Source organism: Carassius carassius, chromosome 30 (genome assembly GCF_963082965.1).
Source record: "Carassius carassius chromosome 30, fCarCar2.1, whole genome shotgun sequence".
Lineage (NCBI taxonomy): Eukaryota > Metazoa > Chordata > Actinopteri > Cypriniformes > Cyprinidae > Carassius > Carassius carassius.
In genome coordinates this window covers 15,028,862-15,053,747 of record NC_081784.1, presented here as the reverse complement: position 1 = coordinate 15,053,747, position 24,886 = coordinate 15,028,862, and the positions used below count along the sequence as shown (strand labels likewise).

Below are 24,886 nucleotides of genomic sequence, written 5' to 3'. Positions count from 1 at the left end.
ATGCCCAGACGTCTTCAAACTGTTTTGAAAAGAAAAGGAGATGCTACACCATGGTAAACATGCCCCGTCCCAACTATTTTGAGACCTGTAGCAGAAATCAAAATTGAAATGAGCTCATTTTGTGCATAAAATTGTAAACTTTCTCAGTTTAAACATTTGCTATGTTATCTATGTTCTATTGTGAATAAAATATTGGCTCATGTGATTTGAAAGTCTTTTAGTTTTCATTTTATTAAAATTTAAAAAACGTCCCAACTTTTCCGGAATTCGGGTTGTATCAAAACAGCAGCAGATTGTATCCTTCAGTTTAAATAAAACATCAGTGATCCCCCTTTTATTTTTATTTTATTTTATTTTTTTGACATTCAATCCAGCTTGCTCTGCTATAATGTCAGCTGGTCTCAAGAGATCTAATATTGTCTGTGATGATTATAAAATAGTGTCTTTTCACAGACTTTCATAAGTAACAACACTTGTTGAAAACTTGTTAGCCTCTTGTGAATCTTGAAGGAATTCAGATTGAGTCTCGACGGGGGTCTCAAAAGTTGTGATAGAAATATCCAGATGATTTTGTTGTTGTTGTTGTTGTTTTTCACAATTTACTGGCCTGCCTTTACAAGCCTCCTCTCTGTTCCATAAGCTCAAATCTTTCTCTGGAGATATATTCCCTTAGGGCAAAATAGTGAAACAAGGTGAAGAAACCGCAGGCAGCCGAATATGTGAAATTGATACATTAACACACTTCAAAATATGAATAAATTGACCTCCCTCTGAAATGATCTAGTATTTCACTAATAAAACAGCAAGAAACAGGACAAAAATTACATTTAGGTTTTCATCCGTATAAAACTGTATAATGCTACCTCTTGTCATAGTTACATACTGTACTTGCTGTGTTTAGTGGTTGTACTCTTTGTGGATTTTTAAACTAGAGCTAAAGCATCACTGTGTACATGTTGCATATCATTAATAAGACTAAGTTTACATCTGCACTGAAGTTATTTAAAAAAATAAATACATTCGAATTCCATGCTTGAGTGCTTTCATAACACATTTATTCTGGACAGTTCTTTGTATAGAAAAATGTCAAAAAGACGAGCACAAGCAGTGACTCACATGTAAGCACACAACCAGTGCAACTCGGACAAGCAAGTCTGTCTTTTTTCAAAGAGACTGAAATAAAAAGGTGAAAAAGCCAGATAGATCCAAATCCATCCAAATCTATGTTTATGGTCAGAAGAATTAAATTATGTTTTGTAAGCAAAAACCATTGAGACAAAAATTTGCAATACTTTTTTTATCCCATGGCTGAAATACAGTACATTTCCATAAGATCAGCCAATGTGTTATTGGCGGAAATAAATATAAATATTTGCTAGTTGTCTTTCCCCACCTTGCAGTTAATCCCAAATCACTCTTTTAATCAAACTTTTAAAATTCAACATAATACTCAAAATGAGATCAATTATCCTCAAAAGAGTTTGGGCAAATCTCACAAATGATGAAAGTCAGATAAAATGACAAAATTAAGAAGAGCATGGCCATTCATTAAATGTGATAGGATGAGATTTTGTGCCATTTATGATCTTGCCTAAGGGGGAATATTACTCAATCTTACCTTAATAGTTATAAAAACACACATCTAAAAAGCCAGGCTGTATATTTATTAATTGGATGATTACTGTACCTTCTTCAACAGTCCTCTTCATGTTCAACAGCATGTTTGCTGGAAGAGTTGATCAGACGGGCCTCCATGGAAACAACCCCCAGAATAATGATTAAAGTGCATCAGGGCTGCTTTCTGAGAGTCATTCAAGTTGTCTCATTGCTGAAGTATGAGGTAAATAGTTTTCTCATCAAAAGAGCCATTCCATTAACATTTAATTTACTCCCAAATGTGTAATAACATTAAACTCAAATTAGCTATATGAAGTTGTCCTCCAGGCCAGAGGCTTTAGGCCACAAGTTTTTAAAAGCATTTTAACATAATAAATGCTTTCAATAAAAATGAACATGACATAAATGTATGCAGGTTAAGTGTTATAGTTCATTTTAATCTACTCTGAATAACAGGCACGCACTAAATTAGTCTGTTAACAGAGAAAGGACTAATTACAGTCCAGTTTTACATTCCATGTATGTTCTACATTTCGCCTTTATTTTATGCATGTAGAATAAGTATGGCTTTGTTTGATCAGCAATACTGTGTGTGTATGGCATTTCTTTGACTTCAGGAAGAATTAGGAGTGGTTTCCTTTTCTCTTATTTATTCCAAGAGCTGAATAAATAAGATTATGCCTTGAACACTATTTAGTTATTAAAAACCTGATCACAATATATTAAACGTAACAAGGAAACCCAATATAAATAATGAAACAAATGACCTGTGATTATTACTATTACATTATAATAGAACATGTTAGGGCTACTGTATTTTACTTTTGAATGAGTTGTGCTATTATATTATTTCATAATAGAATAAGGTTTTTTGTTTTTGTTTTTTGGCATGTGGCTGAATTTAACGATAATAAACACCACGTTTTGTGGGGTCCATAAGGGCATTCCTCGTGATGTAGTTCATAATGCCTTTCATAACCAAAGTTACACAATCCTTGAGAGAAAAATGGCTTTGAAAGCTCGCCAGGTAATGTATTTCCCCTTGTTTTATGGACATTTAAACAAATTATCTCTAATTTACAGGATTTTAAGCTTTGCTTAGGTGCACCTTGGATGTTCTCATCTCCATGGCAACAGAGATACTGTTCTGCCACTCATGACAGCCGAACATTCAGAGCACTGGCATTTTTCTCTACACACCAAAGCAGCAGCAGAATGGTGCCAATTTTATCATTTGTGATTTGTTAGATCTGATTAAGCATCTGTCTATTTAACAAATGTAATTTGAGAGCAATTTGACACATAAAACTGAAAAGTTTGGACAGTATCGTAAGAAATATTCATATTCAAGTGTTAGCCTAATGCATTTGTGCCTTTTTCAACACACACACACACACACACACACACACATACTGGTAAATAAATATACTTTTATTACAAGTCATCATTAATTATTATAATTTCACTCTGTAACAATGCAAAGCTTCTAATTCAGTTTGAATAGGTTTGATTTGCTCTAGCTGGAAGCAGGCCTGCCAGTTCTAAATTACATGAAAGGTCTAAAATGAGATGTCAGTTCAGCATATTTAATATTTTAGACTTCAATGCACCACTGCCTGTGTATATTGGCTAAAAGATCAGGAATCATGGTGCTCAATATTTTACTCAAAAAGGCAGTGTATTTAAAGGGAAGCAATAATAAACCTTTGCCAGTGTGTTACCCTTGTAAATTATTTGATTGTAAATTGTTTGACTCATTAACATCATCATTTATATTAAACTTTAATTTGTTCTTGAGAGATAAATCAAGCCACCATTTATATTATGGGAGTGTTTTTTACTCCAAGAATTGGAAGATTTAGGTGCCACTAAATCCTGTGTTCTGTAAAAAGACAGTCTTGCTGTGAAAAAGATTAGAGCATTTGAGTGAGAAAGAGTGGAGGTCAGTCAGCTCCTTTATATAAACTACAGTAGCTTCTTTAAAGAAACATGGTGTTCAGCTCTAATTACAGCTATCGGACCATCCATTGTGATCTTGGGTCACATGGGTCACTGACAATAGACCCTTCTAACTGAAAAAAATACCACAACATAGCATCCTGTATAATCTCCGTTAACATAAAGGATCAGCTTACCCCCAAAATGAAAATGACTGAAAAAGATCTGTCTGCAGTAAATTTGAATCACAGGCTCTCCTCAAAGGTATGCAGAAATTATTTTATGTGAACAGTGTGCACTTCTGTTAAATATAATTTGTGCAACTACTGTTTCAGCAACCCAGGAGACAGAAGATAATTTGATTCCTTTAATTTATGTCACATCTCTATTTTGCACCTTTATGCACATTTGATTCTGCATGATGGATCATACTTGAAATTACATTCAAGTAATGCTGGGCAATGCTCATGCAACATGTCCTCAGAATAGAATTTCTTTCATTTAACGTTTTCAAAGGAAAGTGATTTCACAGAAATTTATATTAGCATAATTAAAATCGATTACTATTAGATTAGTTTGCAGCTAACATCTGACATCTGATACTAATAACAGAATTACATGATACATAAAAATATTAAAATGAAGGAGTGCTCAGAGTGCTTTTTTGCTCTGTACCTTTCACTGGATTCAGTGGCCTGTTACAAATCATTACAATCATTAAAGACCATCAGTAAAACTGCTATGCCTTTAAGCCCATATACATCATTAAAAAACTTTAATGTTAAGTTCAAAGAAGAGTCAGGTGGCAGTCATGGAGACCATTGTTTTATATGTAAAATCCAAAGGTCCTGCATTACATACATACATACATTATTTGTGAATAATAAAAGTGAATTGGTGGGTTTTTGTTAAATGTGAGCCAAAATCATCACAATTAAAAGAACCAAAGACTACTTCAGTCAGTGTGCATTGAATTTATTTAATACATGAGTTTTACAATTTGAGTTGAATTACGAAAAAAATTCTAATTTTTTTATTTTTTTGCATTCTAATTTGCAGCTGTGTGTGTATATATATATATATATATATATATATATATATATATATATATATATATATATATATATATATAGTAATGATGTGTGTATTGATTTTGAAACATCAACAAGTTCTATTAATGTATTTTGTCTCAATAAAATAAATTAACTATTGATCTTTTTTTAATTATTTAGCTGAAGTCTTAAAGTGAAAAATGAACTCTTTTAGCTGTGAAGGACATGAGAAGAAATGATGAAAGTCACAAGCAATCACAGACAGCGCTCACTAACATCACTCACTAGCTACAAAGATACAGCTATAGAAATATATCAGCCCAGTTATTTTATACCAAATGTGGCCAAGCTAAATCTGACATTTATTACAACAGTTAAGTCTAATTATCTGCATGCAGCTGACCTAGATTAATATATGATTATACGTCTATATTTACTCATTTATATACTCTCAGAGACAAAGATACAAAAGTTGTCGCTGGAGCGGTACCTTTCAAAAGGTACTCGTTTGTATTTTTTTTTTTACCCCTAAAGGGTGCATACTGGTACCTTAAACGTAGACTTCATATTAGTACCTAAATGGTAAAAATTTGTACCTTTAAAAAAGGTACTCCCCCAGAGATCATTTATGTTTTTTTTTTTTTTTTTGGTTTTTTATCTAGTGTAAAATGTGGTATGCGTGGTTTGAGGAGACTAATGTGGGCTGTCAAGTTTTGTGACATATTAATACAAATAAATATATAATGAAGTAAATATGAATAAATTTAATTAAACTATTTATATACAGACAGGTGAAAGTATATGCACTGTATGATTAAACCTGTATTCTAATATTTGATGTTGTCGAAAGCAACATATTTAGCTATATGTACAAAAAAAAAAAAAAAAAAAATTGGTATGCAGGCTACTTTCAGGACCCCCGGCCTTTTGCATTGACTTGCTCTTGCGGATTTAAATCCCAAATTGGGGAGTCAACTAATTCGCATTCTGTAAATATAGCATTAATCCATAAACTCAGCTGGACATGCAGAAGAGTGATTGTAAATTCATAGAGCTTCACTGATGAGAAAGTGAAGAACTGGAAAGCAATCAGCGACTGCTGTAAGCCTCTAGTCATGTGCATATATATGTGACGTCATTTCGATGAATAAAATGCGAATACGCGCTATGACAGACGCTCGATACAATTTCACGAGGGTAATGTAAGAACAGCTGGGACAGATTCATAAATAAAAGAGACCGGTATCTATACTTGCAAGAGCAGCGGACCGTCTGAAGGCAGAACGTTGGGGTTCAGAACACTCTGAAGTCGGACAGGTATCGATATCACAGAACGTGATTGATAAACTCGAGCGAATTTCAGCCTTGCAGCACTTGCCATGGAGACGAGTGGAAACATCTCGGACTTACTTTATGCGCTTTCTAACCCAGTGATGTCGAATAGCAGCGTATTCTGCCGAAACTTCAGCAACAGCTCAAGTCTCGTGAGCATGAACAGCTCCAGATGTGAGAGGACGGCTGAGCTGGACAAAAGCTCAACTCCTGTGATAGTGGCCATCATAATCACTGCGTTATACTCTATAGTTTGTGTGATGGGACTGGTGGGCAACGTCCTCGTCATGTATGTGATTATAAGGTAAGAAATGGTGCGCAGGTAACCTAAATTGTTTTACCTATAGCGGATGCAGAACACATCCGAGAGTGATGGCTCCCTCTAAACAGCCCCTTTAGAGGATAAATAGGTAGCTGCTTTTAATTAGGCTACTTCTTAGTTTTTCAAAAAGTGACATGTTAAAAGAGATTCTGATTCTGATTTGTAAACTACACGATCGTTGCAGAAACTCCTCTTCTCTTGCGTTCAGTCGTTCAGAATCAATATATATATAAAACTAATCTTTTGCTGTAGTTCATATATGTTTGTATAAAATATGTATGCTTCTTATTTATAAAATACAAATGCTTTTCAGGTCGGCACTATAGGCTGTATTTCATCCACTGATAAAAATGGTGCGCACCGAGTGAAAAGCTGAGTGCGCACGCATTTCTATTACGTTCCTGTCAGCGTACGGGAGATGAGAACACCCTTTCACACTCTATATGATATGGTAAAGTACGAGTACTTCTCTGTCACAAGTGTTAAGTAACATATTGACATTCAGGAGAGATTTTGTATGTAGAAGAACAAGAAAATGGAACAAAACTGGATGGATGCTTCACATCGAATTTCGGTGCTGAAATGCAGCAGAACCTGAATGGCTAATAATGGATACAAAAAAATGCAAAGGAAATATAAATGAAAAAAGTAAAATAGACAGACAGATAGGATGGATGGATGGATCAGTAAATCAGGTGAAGTTATCTACACTTCTAAGCTTCACCAGCGCAGTGTGTTTGTACACATGCCCGTGATGTTTCATGCACCTACAATTCACAGCTGTTAACTCAGGTGTTTTTGGGACTTGCCTCATTTAACCACACATTGCAAACACATCTGACCTGATCCTAACCTAGCATTACAGTCATTGGCATAAGGGAAGGATGCAATCAATAGAGTAATTAAACACAACTGAATTAATTTCAATAAGGTGGTGGGGGCTTGTTTGTCTTAGAGAACTGTGGTTAAATATGTGGCACTGTATTTCAGATCACGCACACATTACTTAATTCAGAGATGTTGTGCCTAAGATGCTGAATACAACCTTCATATCCACTTCCTAAACAGATTCATATTTGCTCATGTTATTTAAATTAGCAGATATGGAGTGTAAAGACATACAGGAATCAAGAAATTTGTTTTTAATTGATGAACCATTAACCTCTACATAAGGTCATCTGATTTTCTTTGCTTTTTGGAGACTCAGTACTTTCTTAGAGGTTATGAGCAACTAATCACAGATTTAGAGGCAGCTGTCTACAGTGGGAAGCATAGCCCAGTAGGTGCAATCTATTTCTGTGATTAATGAGCCGACTGCAGTCTGGGATCGGTTTATCAACCCCCATCATGTGGTAATAAAATAAGCCTAGAGAGAAATAAATAAAAGATTGAAAAGTACATTACCGTGTTTCCTTTCATACGGTTATCTAAAGAGTTTAGAAATTGGTCTAGCTTGGAAACCACTTTGCTTTAAAGGAATATTTATCATAAAAAAAATTATCATGTTGTTTCATACCTGTTTGACTTTCATTTTTCTGTGGAACACCAAAAGCATTTTGAAGAACTATTTTTGCCCATTCACGGAAAGTTAATGAGGTCCAAACCAAGGTGAAAAATAACACACACACACACACACATACACATTTTGAAAATTATCTTCTGCATTCCACAAAGTAAAGAAAGTCATACAGGTTTGAAACGACGGGTGAGTAAATGATGACATAACTATCCTTTTATGGTTCCAAACTGGAGTGTTGTCGTGGAATGAAACCCCCAATAATACTTGTTGCTATTATACTTGGCCCAAACATCAACTTGGCTTTTGTGACTTTTTTATACTTAGTGTAAATAGCTAACAAAATTTTAGCATACCATTTTCAATTGTATAACTGCAGCTTGTTTATATGTATGTAGTTGCTTCTATTGTGGAATTCAAATCTATTTATTTCAGAACACTGCCTAAAACACATAGGAACATCCTACATACAAAGTCAAGATCAAAGGCACTTCCTTCAAGTCCTGCTTCTGCACATTTTTTGTGTTACACTTGTACCAAAACCAACCCTCTTATACTACAGCACTCATTTTAAAAAAAGCCGTAAAATGTGTTCTAAAAAAGTTTTTTATCTGTTCAACATTTGAATTCACTTCTCCATAGCTTGACAAAGTGGAAATTGGACCTTAAAGAGCCACAATCTTTTGGATTCCTGTTTTAACTTGCTGAGCATCCAGTGTTCATACATTCTTGCAAGGGAGAAACATTCACAGTTGTGCAGAAAATTGATTTTAAAGGGGTCATATGACGTTGCTAAAAAGAACATTATTTGGTGTAATGCAATGTGTTTATGTGGTTTAAGGTTAAAAAACACATTATTTTCCACATAATGTACATATTGTTTCTTCTCTATGCCCTGCCTTCTGAAATGCTTCGATTTTTACAAAGCTCATCATTCTGAAAAGCGAGAAAAGCGTGTGATGGAAATGTTACACCCCCACCATAGTGTGATGCCGTCTCCCGGCACGAAGAGACAAAACCAATAAAACCTATTAAACGTGGCTCTAGGTATGACAAAGCGGATATCGTCCTCTTTTGGAAGGCCAAAAAAAGTAGTTTCGCTTCCACAACAAAACACAGCATCTCCACAACATGGCACCGGTGGCAACAATACTACAGTGAGAATAAAAGTTACGCCTTCTTTCTGTGTTCGAACATTTGGGCGGTGTTATGCAAATCTTCCCAAACAGTGACGCAGACATTTGGGGGTGTGTTTAAACAATGTGTCTCAGGGGCGTGGACAAGTCTTAACTTTTATAAAGAATTGGATTGAACTGGATTGAGACTTTACTTTACAGATCTTCTTCATGCACTAAGAGCTTGTAACACTCCAAAGAGAAAGGAAAATTTTTAATCGCATCGTACGTCCCCTTTAAGTGCTTAGAGAGGGTAAATGCTGTGCATCTTAATAGCATATGCTTCTCGTTGTCATGGAGAAGCTCATGCGATTGTTTACAACATTTCAGCTCCGGCAATAACTGCGTCCTTTACATGTGTCCTGCAGCTACAAGGAAATGAGAAATAAGTGGAAAACATTCATCAGTTATATTTCTTTAGGCTGAAGGATACTAGAATTCAAGTACATATTTGTACATATCAATTAATTTTGAATTAGTTTCTCATATACTTAAGGTTAAAAGCTGTTCTGTTCTTACTCTTTCGCAGAAAAGCAATGAGGCACAAAAAAATCAATACTGCCCACAATTTCTCTCAGTTGTTTTATTTATCAAAAGCTTGCCGATATCCGTCCCTTATCTCTATTTTCCCCTTGATTTGTGCCAAATGAAGCTAAAATATTCAATTATTAAGATAAAAGTAAAAATCATATCACAGAGAGGTGTTAATCAGTTCATACTGTACTCTCTATAACTGAATGATGAATGTCCTCAGTTTCATACAGCTGCTATACTCAATCTAGTGCCCACTCTCTACACCCTTTTCAATATATAGCATTTTGAACTCTACTTCTGAATTTTCAGGTAAATATTCTCATGATGTATACTGAGCTAACAAAAGGGACGGTAGTCACAAATATTTATTGATCCTTGTGCAAGCTTAATGGTTCTCACAATCCATTATAAAACATTTGTAAATAGGGCTTCTGTCAGGAAGGAAGTTGTTTTGAGAGGTTGTATCCCTCCAAGTAATGTATTTGCCTATAATATAAAATAAGAGAGACAATACAATACAAAAAAAAAGTTATTACTGTTTTACTTTGTTGTTGTTTTTTTCTCTGACTCAGTTACTGTGCTGAAAATACAGAGGTCATGTTCGTATCTTAGAATGAACATGTGCCTCTAAAATTGGCAGAAGATATTTAAAAGATGAGTTGGAAAAAATAAAATGTGTTTACAGTTGGTAAGATGAAAAAATTACAAAAAATGGTAACCTTTATTGAAAATTATGTATGCTATAATGCGTTACTACAACCCGAATTCCGGAAAAGTCAGCGTCAGTTCAAAAGCCAGCATCTCTGATGGTATGGGGGTGCATAAGTGCATACGGTATGGGCAGCTTGCATGTTTTGGAAGGCTCTGTGAATTCTGAAAGGTATATTAAGGTTTTAGAGCAACATATGCTTCCCTCCAAACAACGTCTATTTCAGGGAAGGCCTTGTTTATTTCAGCAGGACAATGCAAAACCACATACTGCAGCTATAACAACAGCATGGCTTCGTCGTAGAAGAGTCCGGGTGCTAACCTGGCCTGCCTGCAGTCCAGATCTTTCACCTATAGAGAACATTTGGCGCATCATTAAACGAAAAATACGTCAAAGACGACCGCGAACTCTTCAGCAGCTGGAAATCTATATAAGGCAAGAATGGGACCAAATTCCAACAGCAAAACTCCAGCAACTCATAGCCTCAATGCCCAGACGTCTTCAAACTGTTTTGAAAAGAAAAGGAGATGCTACACCATGGTAAACATGCCCCGTCCCAACTATTTTGAGACCTGTAGCAGAAATCAAAATTGAAATGAGCTCATTTTGTGCATAAAATTGTAAACTTTCTCAGTTTAAACATTTGCTATGTTATCTATGTTCTATTGTGAATAAAATATTGGCTCATGTGATTTGAAAGTCTTTTAGTTTTCATTTTATTCAAATTTAAAAAACGTCCCAACTTTTCCGGAATTCGGGTTGTATTAGTGTCACTGCTGAATAATCCACACAGTGCGGTGTGCACAAAAGACAGAAACTCGATGCTGTGGAACGGATGTTCACTGGTGGATATAGAGCTCTGTTGGCCAATCCAGCTTGACATTGGACTGGAGCTCTTGCGCTGTGTGAATGAACCAAATGAGAATATTTGAGGTCAAGCTTCTCTGTGGAATCATTAAAAAAATGTGTTATTCAGTGTCAGATAAAACCACAGTGCTTGCCTTAGCTGATGAATAATAATGGAATGTAATCGCGGAATGTAATCAGCAAAATGTTGTATTACTTAAACTTCTTATTTTACAGTTTTATATATATATATTTTGTCTTTTTGATAAATCACTGTTAAAAATAAAATAAAATAAAAAAGCTGTGGTTACCAGAATAAAATAATAAAGAAATTGTTTTAAAAATCATCCTATACTAATATAGTTATCTTTATAATCCAGTTTTGATTGTTTGAATGGGCCTTAATTTTGTAAAAATACAGTAAATTAGAATTAGCAAGACTACTTCACTAGGGAAATCTTTTCTGTATCTTTAGCATATATTGACAACTACCAAAATAACATAATAGAAAAAAAGGCCTCAGGAAGAAGTAGGTTTTCAGCAATCTGAGGTTAATACTAATGTATAGAAAGTCCACATAGTGTCATACACACAAATACTGTACACCATCATCATACAAACACACACAACACTAAAATGCAATGAACATTAATTAAAAACATAAGTTGTAACATAAAACCCTAATCTACGGAGCGCACATGGCATGCAGGAAAAAAATAGTAGGCTAAATTGTGTGAACGATTTACTAATTCGTTCCCTCACTGTACTAAAATGTGCACACGATTACTATTGCGTTCCCTTGATTTACTATTTTGTTCACTCAATTTATAAATTGTGCGCACGATTTAGCAAATCGAGGGAATGCAATAGTAAATTGAGGGAACGCAATAGTAATCGTGTACACGTTTTAGTACAGTGAGGGAATTAATTTATTTATTTATTCTTGCTTGTCATGTGCAGGGCTCCATATTAATCTACAAACAATAACCAAAAACGTTTAAGCACAATTAGGTAAACAAAATATCATCAATGTGAGTGTCACCCAGGGAATTCTGGGAATGTCAGTTTAAGTTTTTTCACAGTAAATTTTAGGATTTTTTCTAACTTACTGTTTCCATTTATATACAGTAGTAAAGGGAACTTATCTTGAATCAATAAACAGCTTTTTTTTCAGTTTTTTTTTACCATTATTATTTTTTACAATTAAAGTTTTTTTTTTCATTTGTGATTTGGGTTTGCCACCTAAAGAGCAAATGCAGTTAGATTGCAGCAACAGAGAATTTAGTAGATGAAAATAAATCATGTTCAAAGCCTAAACAGATTCCTAGAGACACTTCAGCCTCTGAGAACCACAGAATGACACAAAAGCACTATTTGTCAGCACCTTTATTCTTGACAGATGACTAGACTGCACCCGACAGCCATCTGATTGGCATGGGAACATCAGCACAAGCTGGCTGGTTGTTGTTGGGACTGCCTGGCGTTCTAAATGTAAATGTCACCTTTGATTAGTTCTGAATCAGTATAGACAACTCATGCATGACTCACACCAAATTAGTTTGTCTTGATCCATTTTGGTTACATTATAATATTTTCCTCTGCCATTTTGGAAGCTTTGAAATGAGAAGCACATAATGAAAAAAAGAGAAAAGGAGCTTTTGATTTATTCATCTGCTTCTATCCCACTTTCTTCCTTTCTGGCTTTTATAGATGAAAACATTTGCTGATGCCCATTTTAGAAGCTTGTCATTTGGATTGACAGCTTGGAGTTAAAGGCTGTTGTTTTTTCATATATGTGCTATCAATTCAAAGAGACAATTTAGCAAGATCCAGCATGTAATTTCAAAGCTTTGGTTATTTTGAGTCAGCATCCTTTATTTGTAATGCACATCTCCCATGGCTATTAAATGCCATTCTGAGTTAATGCTTTAGTACAGCATCTAATTCACAAACACCATAAAGTTAATTTGTTCCAAGTGTTTCCTAAATCAATATCTGGAATTTAGCAGATTGCACATAGGTAAATGGTACAAGAAATCTGCACATGTTCTGGTGTTCCCTAGCAACAAGCAAGTCCTCGTTTTTTTCACAACAAAATCTGATTTGCCTGGTTACTACACTGTTATGTTCTTCAACAAAAGTAATTTACAAAAAAATGTCTTTGGGGAAAGAAAAAAATTATAATATGAGTGAATTAATCCAGCCATTACTTCAGTCTTCAGTGTCACATGATCCTTCAGAAATCATTCTAATTACTCAAGAAACAATTCTTATAATTATCAATGTTGAAAGCAATTGTGCTGCTTGATATTTTTTTGGAAAACGTGAGTCTTCAGGAGTCTTTGATGAATGGATTATTTAAACGAACCGCCTAATATGAGTGAAATGGTGTTATGTTTTAATCTGTTTTGGTTTGTCTTCATACAGTTTTATCAGTAATTATTATTCAATGTAAAGATTCAATGTAAAAAAATTATTCAATAATAATTAACATCCTGCTTAATTTTGTCCAATAAAAACTGTTTATATTGAAGGCAATGAAGACAAATATAGTGAAAGTAAGTTATGCTATCCATTATGTGCAAAAAAGGGGCTAAAATGACATTACAATCTAAAGACAAAAATAATGCTTTTTAAGGCAGAGGTTCCATTCACTAGATTAAAAATTTGGTTTAAAATACCACATATGACACAATTATTGCACTCTTATTCTATTGCACCTATTAAAAATGTATCGATATTTTGTACAAACTCGATATACCACCAAGCCCTACTTCTGAATGACAGGTATTTCATTTCTGTGTTTTGATTCTTGAACTGCTGCTTTTAACAGCTCTCTGTAGAACGTGTTAACTGTAGAACACATGTGCCCGTCTTCATCTCAGAGCTGCAGGTGTCCTCACTTAACTTATGGACTTTGCTCTGAGCTGGCGGATGACACTCCTAATACTTTCCACAAGCAATACTGCACACCTTCCTCTAGGTTAATCATAAGTCTTGGTTGCCAGGCATGTTATCCAATATGCATTTATTCTCTTGGTAAACTTCTCTCGGTTTCTTTATAAAGCTTCAGGGATGACATAGGTGTACAGTAAGAGTTTCTGTAAAGAACTGCTCACCAGCATCCAAAACACAACATACTGTATACTGTTGATCATCAATGTCGAATCAGCAAGGAAGATGTATACAATTTTAATGTGCTTCCAGTAAGTGGTGTTCATAACACTCTCTCTGTTCAATGATTAGACTCAAAGGTCTGGCATTTCACCTCAGATGTTTTAAATGTGAAGTACAGAGGTGCAGTGCATTCCTGAGGTGCCTTCATTAGTCAGTGCTTGTGGGAAACATAAGTGGTGTGATCATTTGGTGCAAAGAGCCTTTGGATGAGAAGGTAATCATTAGTAACGGCTGCCCGCCTGAGCCCTTGAATGAGACTTGATGAATGAATCCACTTCACCATGGGCAGGAGTGTTGTGTCTAGGTGATTTCATAGATGCTTTACAGCTGTCTAAATATTTAGATGACTTTTTTGAAGAATGAAGAAAAAATATATATTTGAAATGTATTTAATTTAATTTAATTTCCATCTATCTTCCAGACATCAGTCTCTTGACTGAATCTTTTCTGTCTCTATATCTGGCTGTAAGTATTTAACAGATAATATAGGTAAAAGATGCAAAAAATGACTGTCAATAAAAAACTATGTGAACATTAATTTAAATGTCATTTGGGGTTGTTAAGATTTAATGTTTTGGAAAAATGGCTCTATGCTCACCAAGACTGCATTTATTTGATATAAAAAAAATAGAAAAAATAAAATAAAAAAGCAGTATAAATAGTACTATTGTGAAATATTATTACAATGTAAAATAACTGTTTTCTATTTAAATATATAATAAAATGTTATGTATTCTTGTGGTGGCAAAGCTGAATTTCCAAAATCCATTACTACAGTTTTATCACATGATCTTTCAGAAATCAATGTAATATGCTGATGTGATGTGTAAATTAAAGCTGAAAACTGTTAATATTATTGTGTATTGTTTCTAACTGCAGATTTTTGAATGTATGGTGATCAGCACAGACTTTGTGCTCTATTTAAATTTTTGTGCTCTATTTTAAAATTATTATTTAAATAATATACAGTATTTGTATTTTCAAGGAAAATAAGGCTAATGTTTCTTCTTTTCTATACTGAAATTACAAATCGTTTTCCCCACAATGGGTTATTCTTTATCATTAAATCAAGTGCAATGTATGAAACCTATTATGAATGGGAAGAGACATGTACAGTAAATGGAATTGAAGGCTTAGCCAGTCCATGTTTATGATCATGTTCATGATTTTGGCCTAGTGTTTTCTTGAGTTTGGTCTGTGACAGTCAGCTATGCGGAACTGCAGCTGCAATAATCAACTGCACTCAGTTTTTGCAGAAGTTGTTTTATTCACACACTGGCTACATTTTTATAGTTGACTGTATATATTTGACCAGACTAGACCTTGTCCTGATTTATGTTTATTTCTGTGAAAGTCAAACAGTGGAGCTCTGACAAACCATAATCAGATGGTAGTTTACACAGTGTTAATGCTGTTGATTTATCATCTCCACTGCTATTGCAATACATCAAATAATTGTGTATCTTCATAGTCCAGATTGGCACATGGCTCATCTTTTATTTATTATCTTGCCAAGAACGGTAACAAACATATAGACTTTAAAGTCAGTATTTCTTTCATCTGGATGTGTTTACTACAGAAGAACACCAGCCATATCCAAGAGCATCTAAAGAAATGTCTTATTCCCAAGAAATTATGCTTTCAAGCAGTTTTCTCCTAAACAAAGTTTAAGAAATTTACCATTTAGATTGGTTTCTTGATAAAGGAAGGAAGTGAGTTCTTATAACTTCTCAGAACTCCCCATTAAGCAAGGACCAGAGACCAAAACACGGAAAATAGGTGCAAAAAGTCTCCATGAGCTATGCATTATTCATGAAAAGCTTTCATGAAATGCTTACGTATTTAGATTAATGCAGGCAACCATTTTGCACTCAGTTTTTATTATTCCAGACTAAATTGTTGTTTAAATCAATATCTCATTTTTGTTCAGCGATTGAAAGATCCCCTGTTGTTCCATTATTCATGGTGTTCTCCATCAGACAAAAACTTGGAAAATTATATTTCTGCACCAAAGATATCTTTCCATTTCATCACAACATGCGCCACTCAGTTCTAAATAATAATGCCTTGTGTAATTAGCTTGCTGTGCTAGTGATGTGCCCAAACCATTCTCTCAAGCTACTCCAACAGCGGTATTATGAATCTGATGGTTTGTATTGCCTCTGTGAATCAATCTATCTATCTATCTATCTATCTATCTATCTATCTATCTATCTATCTATCTATCTATCTATCTATCTATCTATCTATCTATCTATCTATCTATCTATCTATCTATCTATCTATCTATCTATCTATCTATCTATCTATCTATCTATCTGTCTATCTGTCCCTTCTTCTCTCCCTCCATCCATCCATCATTTGTCCACCCATGTACGTACATTCTACACGTGGTCTTTTCTGTTAGAGGGTTATTTATCCTATTAAAATATAACCTGCACATTTCTAAATATACTAGCATGAAATCATCCATAAAAGAATATTGCCTTGAGTCTGTACACCTCACCTCATAATACCTTTAAATTGGATAAACAGCTTCTCAAAAGCTTGTAAATATGTTACCAGTGGTATTCACGTTGAGACTAACATTTGCATAAACATTACAAGATTCACAAGGTACCTTTCTTAATGGCTTGATGAACTATTTGTATTGTAACTGAAATCATTTTAGGCGGTGATATGAAAAAATGTGTACTATATGAGGTGTCCTTTCATGTCTGTTCTGTTTCAGTATTTTTCTGAGAAATATTTCTATAGTACCTTCACTTCCCCATTACTCACTCTGATCAAAATTATTTTCCCTTAATACATGTTTTTTAATAAACACAGCTGATGTAATGATCTTGATCTATTTCTATCCATTGCAGATACACCAAGATGAAAACTGCGACCAACATCTACATTTTCAACCTTGCTTTGGCAGATGCCTTGGCAACAAGCACTCTGCCGTTCCAGAGCGTCAATTACCTGATGGGAACATGGCCTTTTGGAGACGTGCTGTGCAAGATTGTGATGTCCATTGATTACTACAACATGTTCACCAGTATCTTTACCCTCACGACTATGAGTGTCGACCGTTACATTGCTGTTTGCCACCCGGTTAAAGCCCTGGACTTCAGAACCCCCCGGAATGCTAAGATTGTCAACGTGTGTAACTGGATCCTTTCATCTGCCATCGGTCTTCCTGTCATGGTCATGGCCTCCACCACTATTGAGTACCACAGCAGTTGTATGTTAGCCTCCACATTCAATGTACATTCAACATAAAATTTGGATATTACTGCAGAAAAAGTGATGGCTTTCCCAGAAATAAAATGTCTGTCGTGATATTGTGTGCTATTCCTTCTGTGGAACACAAAAGAAGATATTTTAAAGATATATTTTGAACTGTTTTATAACGCAAGTAGGAAAACCCCAATGAAGAATACATTCTTTTGTGTACCACAGAAGAAAAATGGTTATACAGGTTTGCAAAGACATGTGAGTGCGCAATTGATAAATTCTTCATTTCTCTTTATGCCATCGACAGTGAAAGAATTTAAATCAATTTTACATTTTGTAATGAAATATTGCCTTGTTCCACAAAGCAAAAAATGGTCTCATGCTAGTACAAAATTCTATATTGGATACAGATACTTTCACGTCAACAAGTGCTCCAGAGTCTCCAGACTACAACTAAAATGATCCAAATTGGACAAAATCTAAAAATCTATGACAGTAATTTAAAATAGACGGGTAAATCTCTATGTGTGGTCATTTGCATTTTCGTCAGATATCATCTTGAAAAAGTGCATTGCACACCAGTGTTTTTCTGCTCACTACAATGAGCATAATGCGTCACACTTGTGAGTTAACAGTTTCAAACAGACTCAATCAGCGAATCATTCTTCACAAGTAACTCCCTCACTGTCATTTTTTTGGTAATGTTGATTCAAAATGAACAGGAAATCTACGTATTTTGTGTTATGATGGTTGTTCAAGAAAATGTCATTATAGACACATATTTTGCTTTTTCCTTATAAATCAACAATGATATTCTATGGTAAATTAACAATAATTTTTCCAAACAATTGTTAAAAAAAGCATTGGTTTATGGAACACATTTAAATTTAAACCGAGTAGCCATACATTAGCATATAATGTTAATATGTCAGATAGTAATGTTTGTTTATATAACATACAGTACCATGATTTTCTGCAACCCTGTAAGTACTTCAGCACACTTACCCAGTTCTTAGCTTGATCTCCTCTTAATATATTAAGACATTTTCCTCAATACAGATAACATCCCGTATTATTACTGTGGCAACACAAATTTTGCAGACACGAAAGAAGCGTTGAGGCAGAAAATTGTAATTGAGTGAATTTAGATTGATGTCACTTCTAGACATTTAGGAAGAAAATCATAAGGCGGTTTAATAGCCGTAGCAGAAGGCAGAAGGACTGTCTTCTTTACAAATATGAATAGATTTTCACATGACTCACTGTGTTATTGTACTGTGCTATATTCTTACTTTCACAGCGTTTGGCATCATTGATTGTACTTTGCTCTTTCCCCATCCTTCCTGGTACTGGGAGAACCTCCTAAAGATCTGCGTTTTCATCTTCGCCTTCATTATGCCCGTCCTCATCATCACCATCTGTTACGGCTTAATGATCCTCCGCCTGAAGAGTGTGCGCATGCTGTCTGGCTCCAAGGAGAAGGACCGAAACCTCCGGCGCATCACCAGAATGGTCCTGGTGGTGGTGGCGGTTTTCATCATCTGCTGGACGCCGATCCACATCTTTGTCATCATCAAGGCTCTGGTGACCATTCCCAGCTCCCTCCTGCAGACCGTCACCTGGCATTTCTGCATCACCCTCGGCTACACCAACAGCTGCCTCAATCCAGTGCTCTACGCCTTCCTGGATGAGAACTTTAAGCGCTGTTTCCGAGAGTTCTGTGTTCCCAGTCCATCCGTGCTGGACCTCCAGAACTCCACACGCACCAGAAATCCCCAGCGGGAAGGCCAGTCCAGTGGCCACACAGTAGACAGGACGAATCAGCAGGTATGACTAGTCCTGGAAATGTCATCACTGGAGTCCCGCTGCCAGCCCAGTGTTGACATGAGCTCAGATGTCACACAGATCACCACCGGTGTCTAACACCTTCACCTACAGGAGCTGTGCCTCTTGAAGCTTACTAGGCCTCCCAGAGCTGTTTCACAATTTTAGTACAGAGAAAGACTGCTGAAGTGACTTTCAATGTGTAATATGAAATATACTAGATATCCGATCCCAATAAGCTGAACTTATATCACTATCAGTGATGTTCACAGCTATGCATCTGACATATCTGTTATGTTAGTCCAACATTCAAGAACTGTATATTATATATCCTCTTAGAGTTGCATCTTAAGTCTCCTTTAACATTTAAATGTTACTTAAAAAGCTATGATAATAATTATTTTATAACTCATACTCATAACATTGTTTTATTTGTAGAACAAAGAAAATGTAAGAATTCACTTATGATCACAGAAAATGTAAATTATGTATTTAACACAAATGACTGTTGGATATGACATGCGCACTGTTTCACAGATTTTCCGTGGACAATAAGAAATGCCTCTTGCAACAATGGATAATTTTCATGCTTCGGTGGTGACAAATGTATTGTGCTTGTACTTGTAAATGTCAAATGTAAATGTCTGATTGTCACTCACATTAAGACATTCTGAAAAAATGTAATGTTTTATGCTCTAAATTCCCTTGAAGATCTCTGTGCAGGTGTTTATAGAAGTTTTTATATACTGTATGCTGCATCGTAAATAAATCATTCACACTAGAATAAGTGTTTTGATATGGTTATGAAAAGTTATGAAACTCTTATGTGATACGTCTTGTGTTGTGCCAGTTGTTAATTGTAGTGGCTCTGAAAAAAATAAATCAACATTAAATGATGGGAGATTTATATGCCTAAAGGTCCATTGAAATGTCATTTAATGTAGCATTTTTATAGAGCCTGATTGTAAATGTGAACCTTTCTAAAGGTGCTGTCATTTTAACCACTGTTCTTGTAAACTTCCAATCCGGTCATTTCACTTCGCAGATCAAAATCACTTACCAGGACTTTTATTAGTAAGAAAGAATCCTGGACACAATATAAGACTACTGCAGCTGTTTTCAGTTATCAGGATCTCTTATCTAGTTTGAGATCCATGCCAGCTGTAAGGGGCCAATAATTTGGTTCTGTAATTCTTTGAAATCAAATAATCATGGCCTTTGAGCTGCCATTTCAGTCATTTTGAAGCACAGTTTCCCCCCACATGCAATCTTGCTGCAACACCCCGGGGAAATCAAGGAACAGAGAGCTAGTATGTTCAGGATTGCTCAGCACATAACCTAAGGCATGAGAAACAGCAGAGCACTGGAGAGCAGGCAAGAAGGGGGCGGCAGTCATTCGGGTCATAATTGCAGTTCGCATTTAAGTGTGGCCTATAGCGCAGAATATTTTTCAGCAATGCGAGATTAAACCTAACCAAGGAGATGGAGTCCATAACATGAAACCAAGAACATTTTAATTGATTGTCCCATATGAAGGAACCAGAGCTTTATGTCAGCTCATCTCTTTTCATCCCTCCCACTAGCTATAATGAATACAGCATAATTCAAGTTTGACATGGATTATATAGACTGCAGAGGAAAAAAGTGCCCCGGAGAATAAATTAAATATAAAGATTGTGGATGTAGTAATTTAGTCGACTGAATGTAATCTAATTAATTCCAAAATGGTTCAGAGTGTGCAAGAGCTTATACACATTGTTGTGAACCAAATGAAGAACACCTCTGTTCCTTTGTCAGTAACATTTGAATAGGCTCACTTCCCTTGTGTCCCCAAATTATAGTAATATAGTCAGTGCTAAAATAAAACTAAAGAATTGACTGCCTCCACGTCAGGTTTGACTTGAATAACTAATTAAAAGAAAATAAAGTTCTAGCATCATGCTTCCCTTTCCACCCTCATGTGCACCCTCATGTTTTTGCCAATATAGTAAAAGTCAATGGGGTCTCAAAATATATTTTTTGTTCCGCAAAAGAAAGCAAGTCATAATGGTTTGGAACAACATGAGGGAGAGTAAATGATGAGAGAAATTTATTTTTTGGGTGAACCTGTTGCTTTCTATTCAGAAGCAACACATTCTCGTGTCAATACATAACTATTTGATGTCTTTGCAAATTAGTGGCAAATTCACATTAATTCGTAATTAATTCACATTAATTCTCATTTGGACGCTTTTATTAATCTTCGGGGTGGACATTCATGCTTAGTGTTCTTTAAAAAAAATTAAATATATATACATTTTTTAGTACAACTCAAATTCTACAAATTCACCCCCCCCCCAAAAAAACAAAACAAAACAAATTCCTTTTTTTCTCATGAGATCAGGTTTTCTGAATCCTTTCTCAGTTCAAGCCTTTTCCTCTCCAAACGTGGTGCACTGTGCTGCTAAAATCAATGAGGCTGTCAGAAACGGCTGATTTTCACACCCCCAACCATATGTCAAAAAAGAAAACCTGTTGACTTTGAGCCAATAATGACTATTTTTATTGTGCGGTTCTCAGTTATCACATATCCACGGATGCAACTGACACTATAGGCTACTATTAAAAGACAAGTGCTCCTACAAGCCTCTGCTCTCATCTCTCCTTTCTAATAATGTCACACAATATAATGGTGATTCAAAGAGAAAATCATTACTGTGATCAGTGACACAGAGCTCATGTGTTTTCATAGTGGATGGTTGTACCGCTTATGAGAAAGCACAAATATCCCCGATAGCACACATACATTGCATTAATGTTTATGTTTTTATTGGGAACATGTATTTTTTAGACTTTTTACTGATGCACAATACATCCCTAATATATTTCCTGTGACAGTGACAGATTGGGTGTCAGAAGTAAGTTTACTCATGTAATTTCCTTTCAATTGCATTAATGAGACAAAATGAAACCAAGTGTCTGATTCTATTTATGTCTCGCATCCATTTTTTTCAAATAAATGTAAGGTTTCAAGGTTCTTAATGATCTTCGTGAGATCTGCTTTTTAAAAGTGTTTCCTTGCCAACAGAACATCTGTTTGATGTGACCAACATAATCTCAATGAATGTAACTGGAAGTAAGCTAAAGCCCTTTTGTGTGTGTGTGTGTAATCAATGTCAGTTAATCTTTTTATTATATAAATAAAATCATCATATGTCCTTGAATTATAACCATTTTTTATGTTCTGGAAATACGGGAATGCGATATGACAATTTTTGATTGCGGATGATAAAAAATGTCTCCATGATCTGCTTTTGAAGACATATTGTTTGTATCGTGCTAGTGCACACTGAATTTGATAGTAGGAAAAAATGATATCAAGCATACTGTAGTGCCCGTCTACTTCCATAAAAGCACTGCAAATTATGTAATCAAGCATTATCCCTTTGTCTTTTTGTCCAATCTTCAAAGATATTTTTGCTTGAAATCAAAGTTTGTAATGTTTAGATTCACCATGTAGCTGCTTGCTTTGGTTAATGCCTTATACCTCTTTTATGATTTTTATTTATTTTTTTCAAATCCCTATGGGGAAAATACTGAACTGAGGCAATAAACTAACACCTTTCAGGACGCCTGCGGTTCTTCCGAGCGGAACTCTTGTCTGCGATAATGTTTTCCACACCAACAGATTTCTGAGTAACTCCTTCCGCTCCGGTTACATCCTGTTTTTACGCGCAGCACAGCCACTAAGATAACAACACTGAGAACTGTTGAAGGGATCGATCAATCGTTTACTTTCCTCACATTTCACTTTAGGTAAGTAACGTTACACTAATACAATTTTAAACACTAATAAATTAACTTACAGTATCGTCGACTTACAGAATGTAACCCGTTCAGCCGAATTATCTTAACTGGTAATAGTAAATACACTCAATGTCCACAACGTTGTACAAGCAGATGGTTTGCATTTATTTTATTCTTTTTCTTCATATCCATACTAATGAACTGTTTTGCTTTTCGATTTTCTGAGTAACTTACTGTACTTCAAATATTTATCCTCCTTAAAAAGAGTCTAGTATCATTATTCAAAGCCACACTTAACACACACGCACACATTTAATACTTAAAACGTGAATCCAATACATCCTTTAGTGTTATTGTTTTTTTTTTATCAGACACACAGTTAGTTGAAGATGACAGACCGTTACAACATCCACAGTCAGCTGGAGCATCTGCAGTCGAAGTACATCGGCACAGGACACGCAGACACCAGCAAGTGGGAATGGCTGGTTAACCAGCACAGAGACTCATACTGCTCCTACATGGGCCACTTCGACCTTCTCAATTACTTTGCTGTCGCTGAGAACGAGAGCAAGGCTCGGGTTCGCTTTAACCTGATGGAGAAGATGCTGCAGCCGTGTGGTCCACCTACTGACAAACCTGAGGATGCTTAGGGCTGTTTTGACTCCGTCCTTAAAGCAGGATGTTTTTTGTTCATTCAGTGAAGGGAGATCAAATATAGAGACCATAGACACTTGGGGGTTGTAGGTGATCTTTGAATCCTCTTGTTTGTGAACCAGTCAATGTTTGCTCTTTTTTTATGCTTCTTTTTTGTGGTATTTTGTATAGATTTTTGAACCACAAGCGTCTTTGAAGATAATAAAGTTGATACCCTTTCACAAATGCACTGATTGTATTATTATTATTTTAATAATTACATACTTTTTAAAGAAATTAATACTTCTATTCAGCGAGGACACATTCAGTTGATTAAAGGTGACATAAAAGTCTTTCATAATGTTACAAGATGTACCATAGCCTTCCACAAAAAAATAAATAAGCAGCATTGATAACAAGAAATTTTTCTTGAGCAAAAAAACAACATATTAGAATGATTTCTGAAGGATCATGTGACACTGAAGACTGGAGTAACACTTTTGCTATCATGGGAATAAATTACATTTTAAAAATATGAGGAAAAAAAAGAACAAATGTTCAGGGCTCATCAGCATTTTTCAGGGAAAGGACCCCTTATGCAATAGAGACATGGAGCAGGGACCCCAATACAAAATGTGTTAAGCAGAGTTGCATATTAAGCATATAGTCTTCAATATTAATAGAAACTAACCATATTATGGTTAGAGAGGAGAGGCACACAATCCACGTTGCTTGAGGTCCAAGTTTCCAGAGTCAGTGATGGTTTGCGGTGCCATGTCATCTGCTGGTGTTGGTCCACTGTGTTTTCTGAGGTCAAAGGTCAACACATCCGTATACCAGGAAGTTTTAGAGCACTTCATGCTTCCTTCTACTGACCAACTTTATGGAGATGCAGATTTCATTTTCCAACAGGACTTGGCACCTGCACACAGTGCCAAAGTTACCAGTGCCTGGTTCAAAGACCATGGTATCCCTGTTCTTAATTGGCCAGAAACTCGCCTGACTAATCTGGCTAATCTATGGGGTATTGTAAAGAGGAAGATGCGATATGCCAGACCCGACAATGCAGAAGAGCTGAAGGCTACTCTCAGAGAAACCTGGGCTCTCATAACACCTGAGCAGTGGCACAGATTGATCGACTCCATGCCACGCAGCATTGCTGCAGTAATTCAGGCAAAAGGAGTCCCAACTAAGTATTGAGTG

The 24,886-nt window shown here is 35.5% G+C and overlaps 2 protein-coding genes across 3 annotated transcripts; both read left to right on the top strand.

Moving 5' to 3' along the window:
* Positions 1–5,738: 5,738 nt before the first annotated feature.
* Positions 5,739–21,212, top strand: LOC132110724 (delta-type opioid receptor-like). Of its 2 annotated transcripts, none has more exons than XM_059517565.1 (3): positions 5,739–6,243; positions 17,086–17,447; positions 18,809–19,273. In XM_059517565.1, the coding sequence occupies exons 1-3, from the start codon at positions 5,987–5,989 to the stop codon at positions 19,129–19,131; spliced, it is 942 nt and encodes a 313-aa protein (XP_059373548.1). In that variant the 5' UTR covers positions 5,739–5,986; the 3' UTR covers positions 19,132–19,273. The 2 variants fall into 2 exon arrangements, with proteins under 2 accessions (XP_059373548.1, XP_059373547.1); XM_059517564.1 differs by having other exon boundaries at positions 5,743–6,243; positions 18,741–21,212.
* Positions 21,213–22,909: 1,697 nt separating this feature from the next.
* On the top strand, positions 22,910–23,933 carry LOC132110725 (splicing factor 3B subunit 5-like). Its single transcript, XM_059517567.1, has 2 exons — positions 22,910–23,059; positions 23,422–23,933. Exon 2 carries the CDS (start codon positions 23,440–23,442, stop codon positions 23,698–23,700), a length of 261 nt encoding a protein of 86 aa, XP_059373550.1. The 5' UTR covers positions 22,910–23,059; positions 23,422–23,439; the 3' UTR covers positions 23,701–23,933.
* Positions 23,934–24,886: the final 953 nt, after the last annotated feature.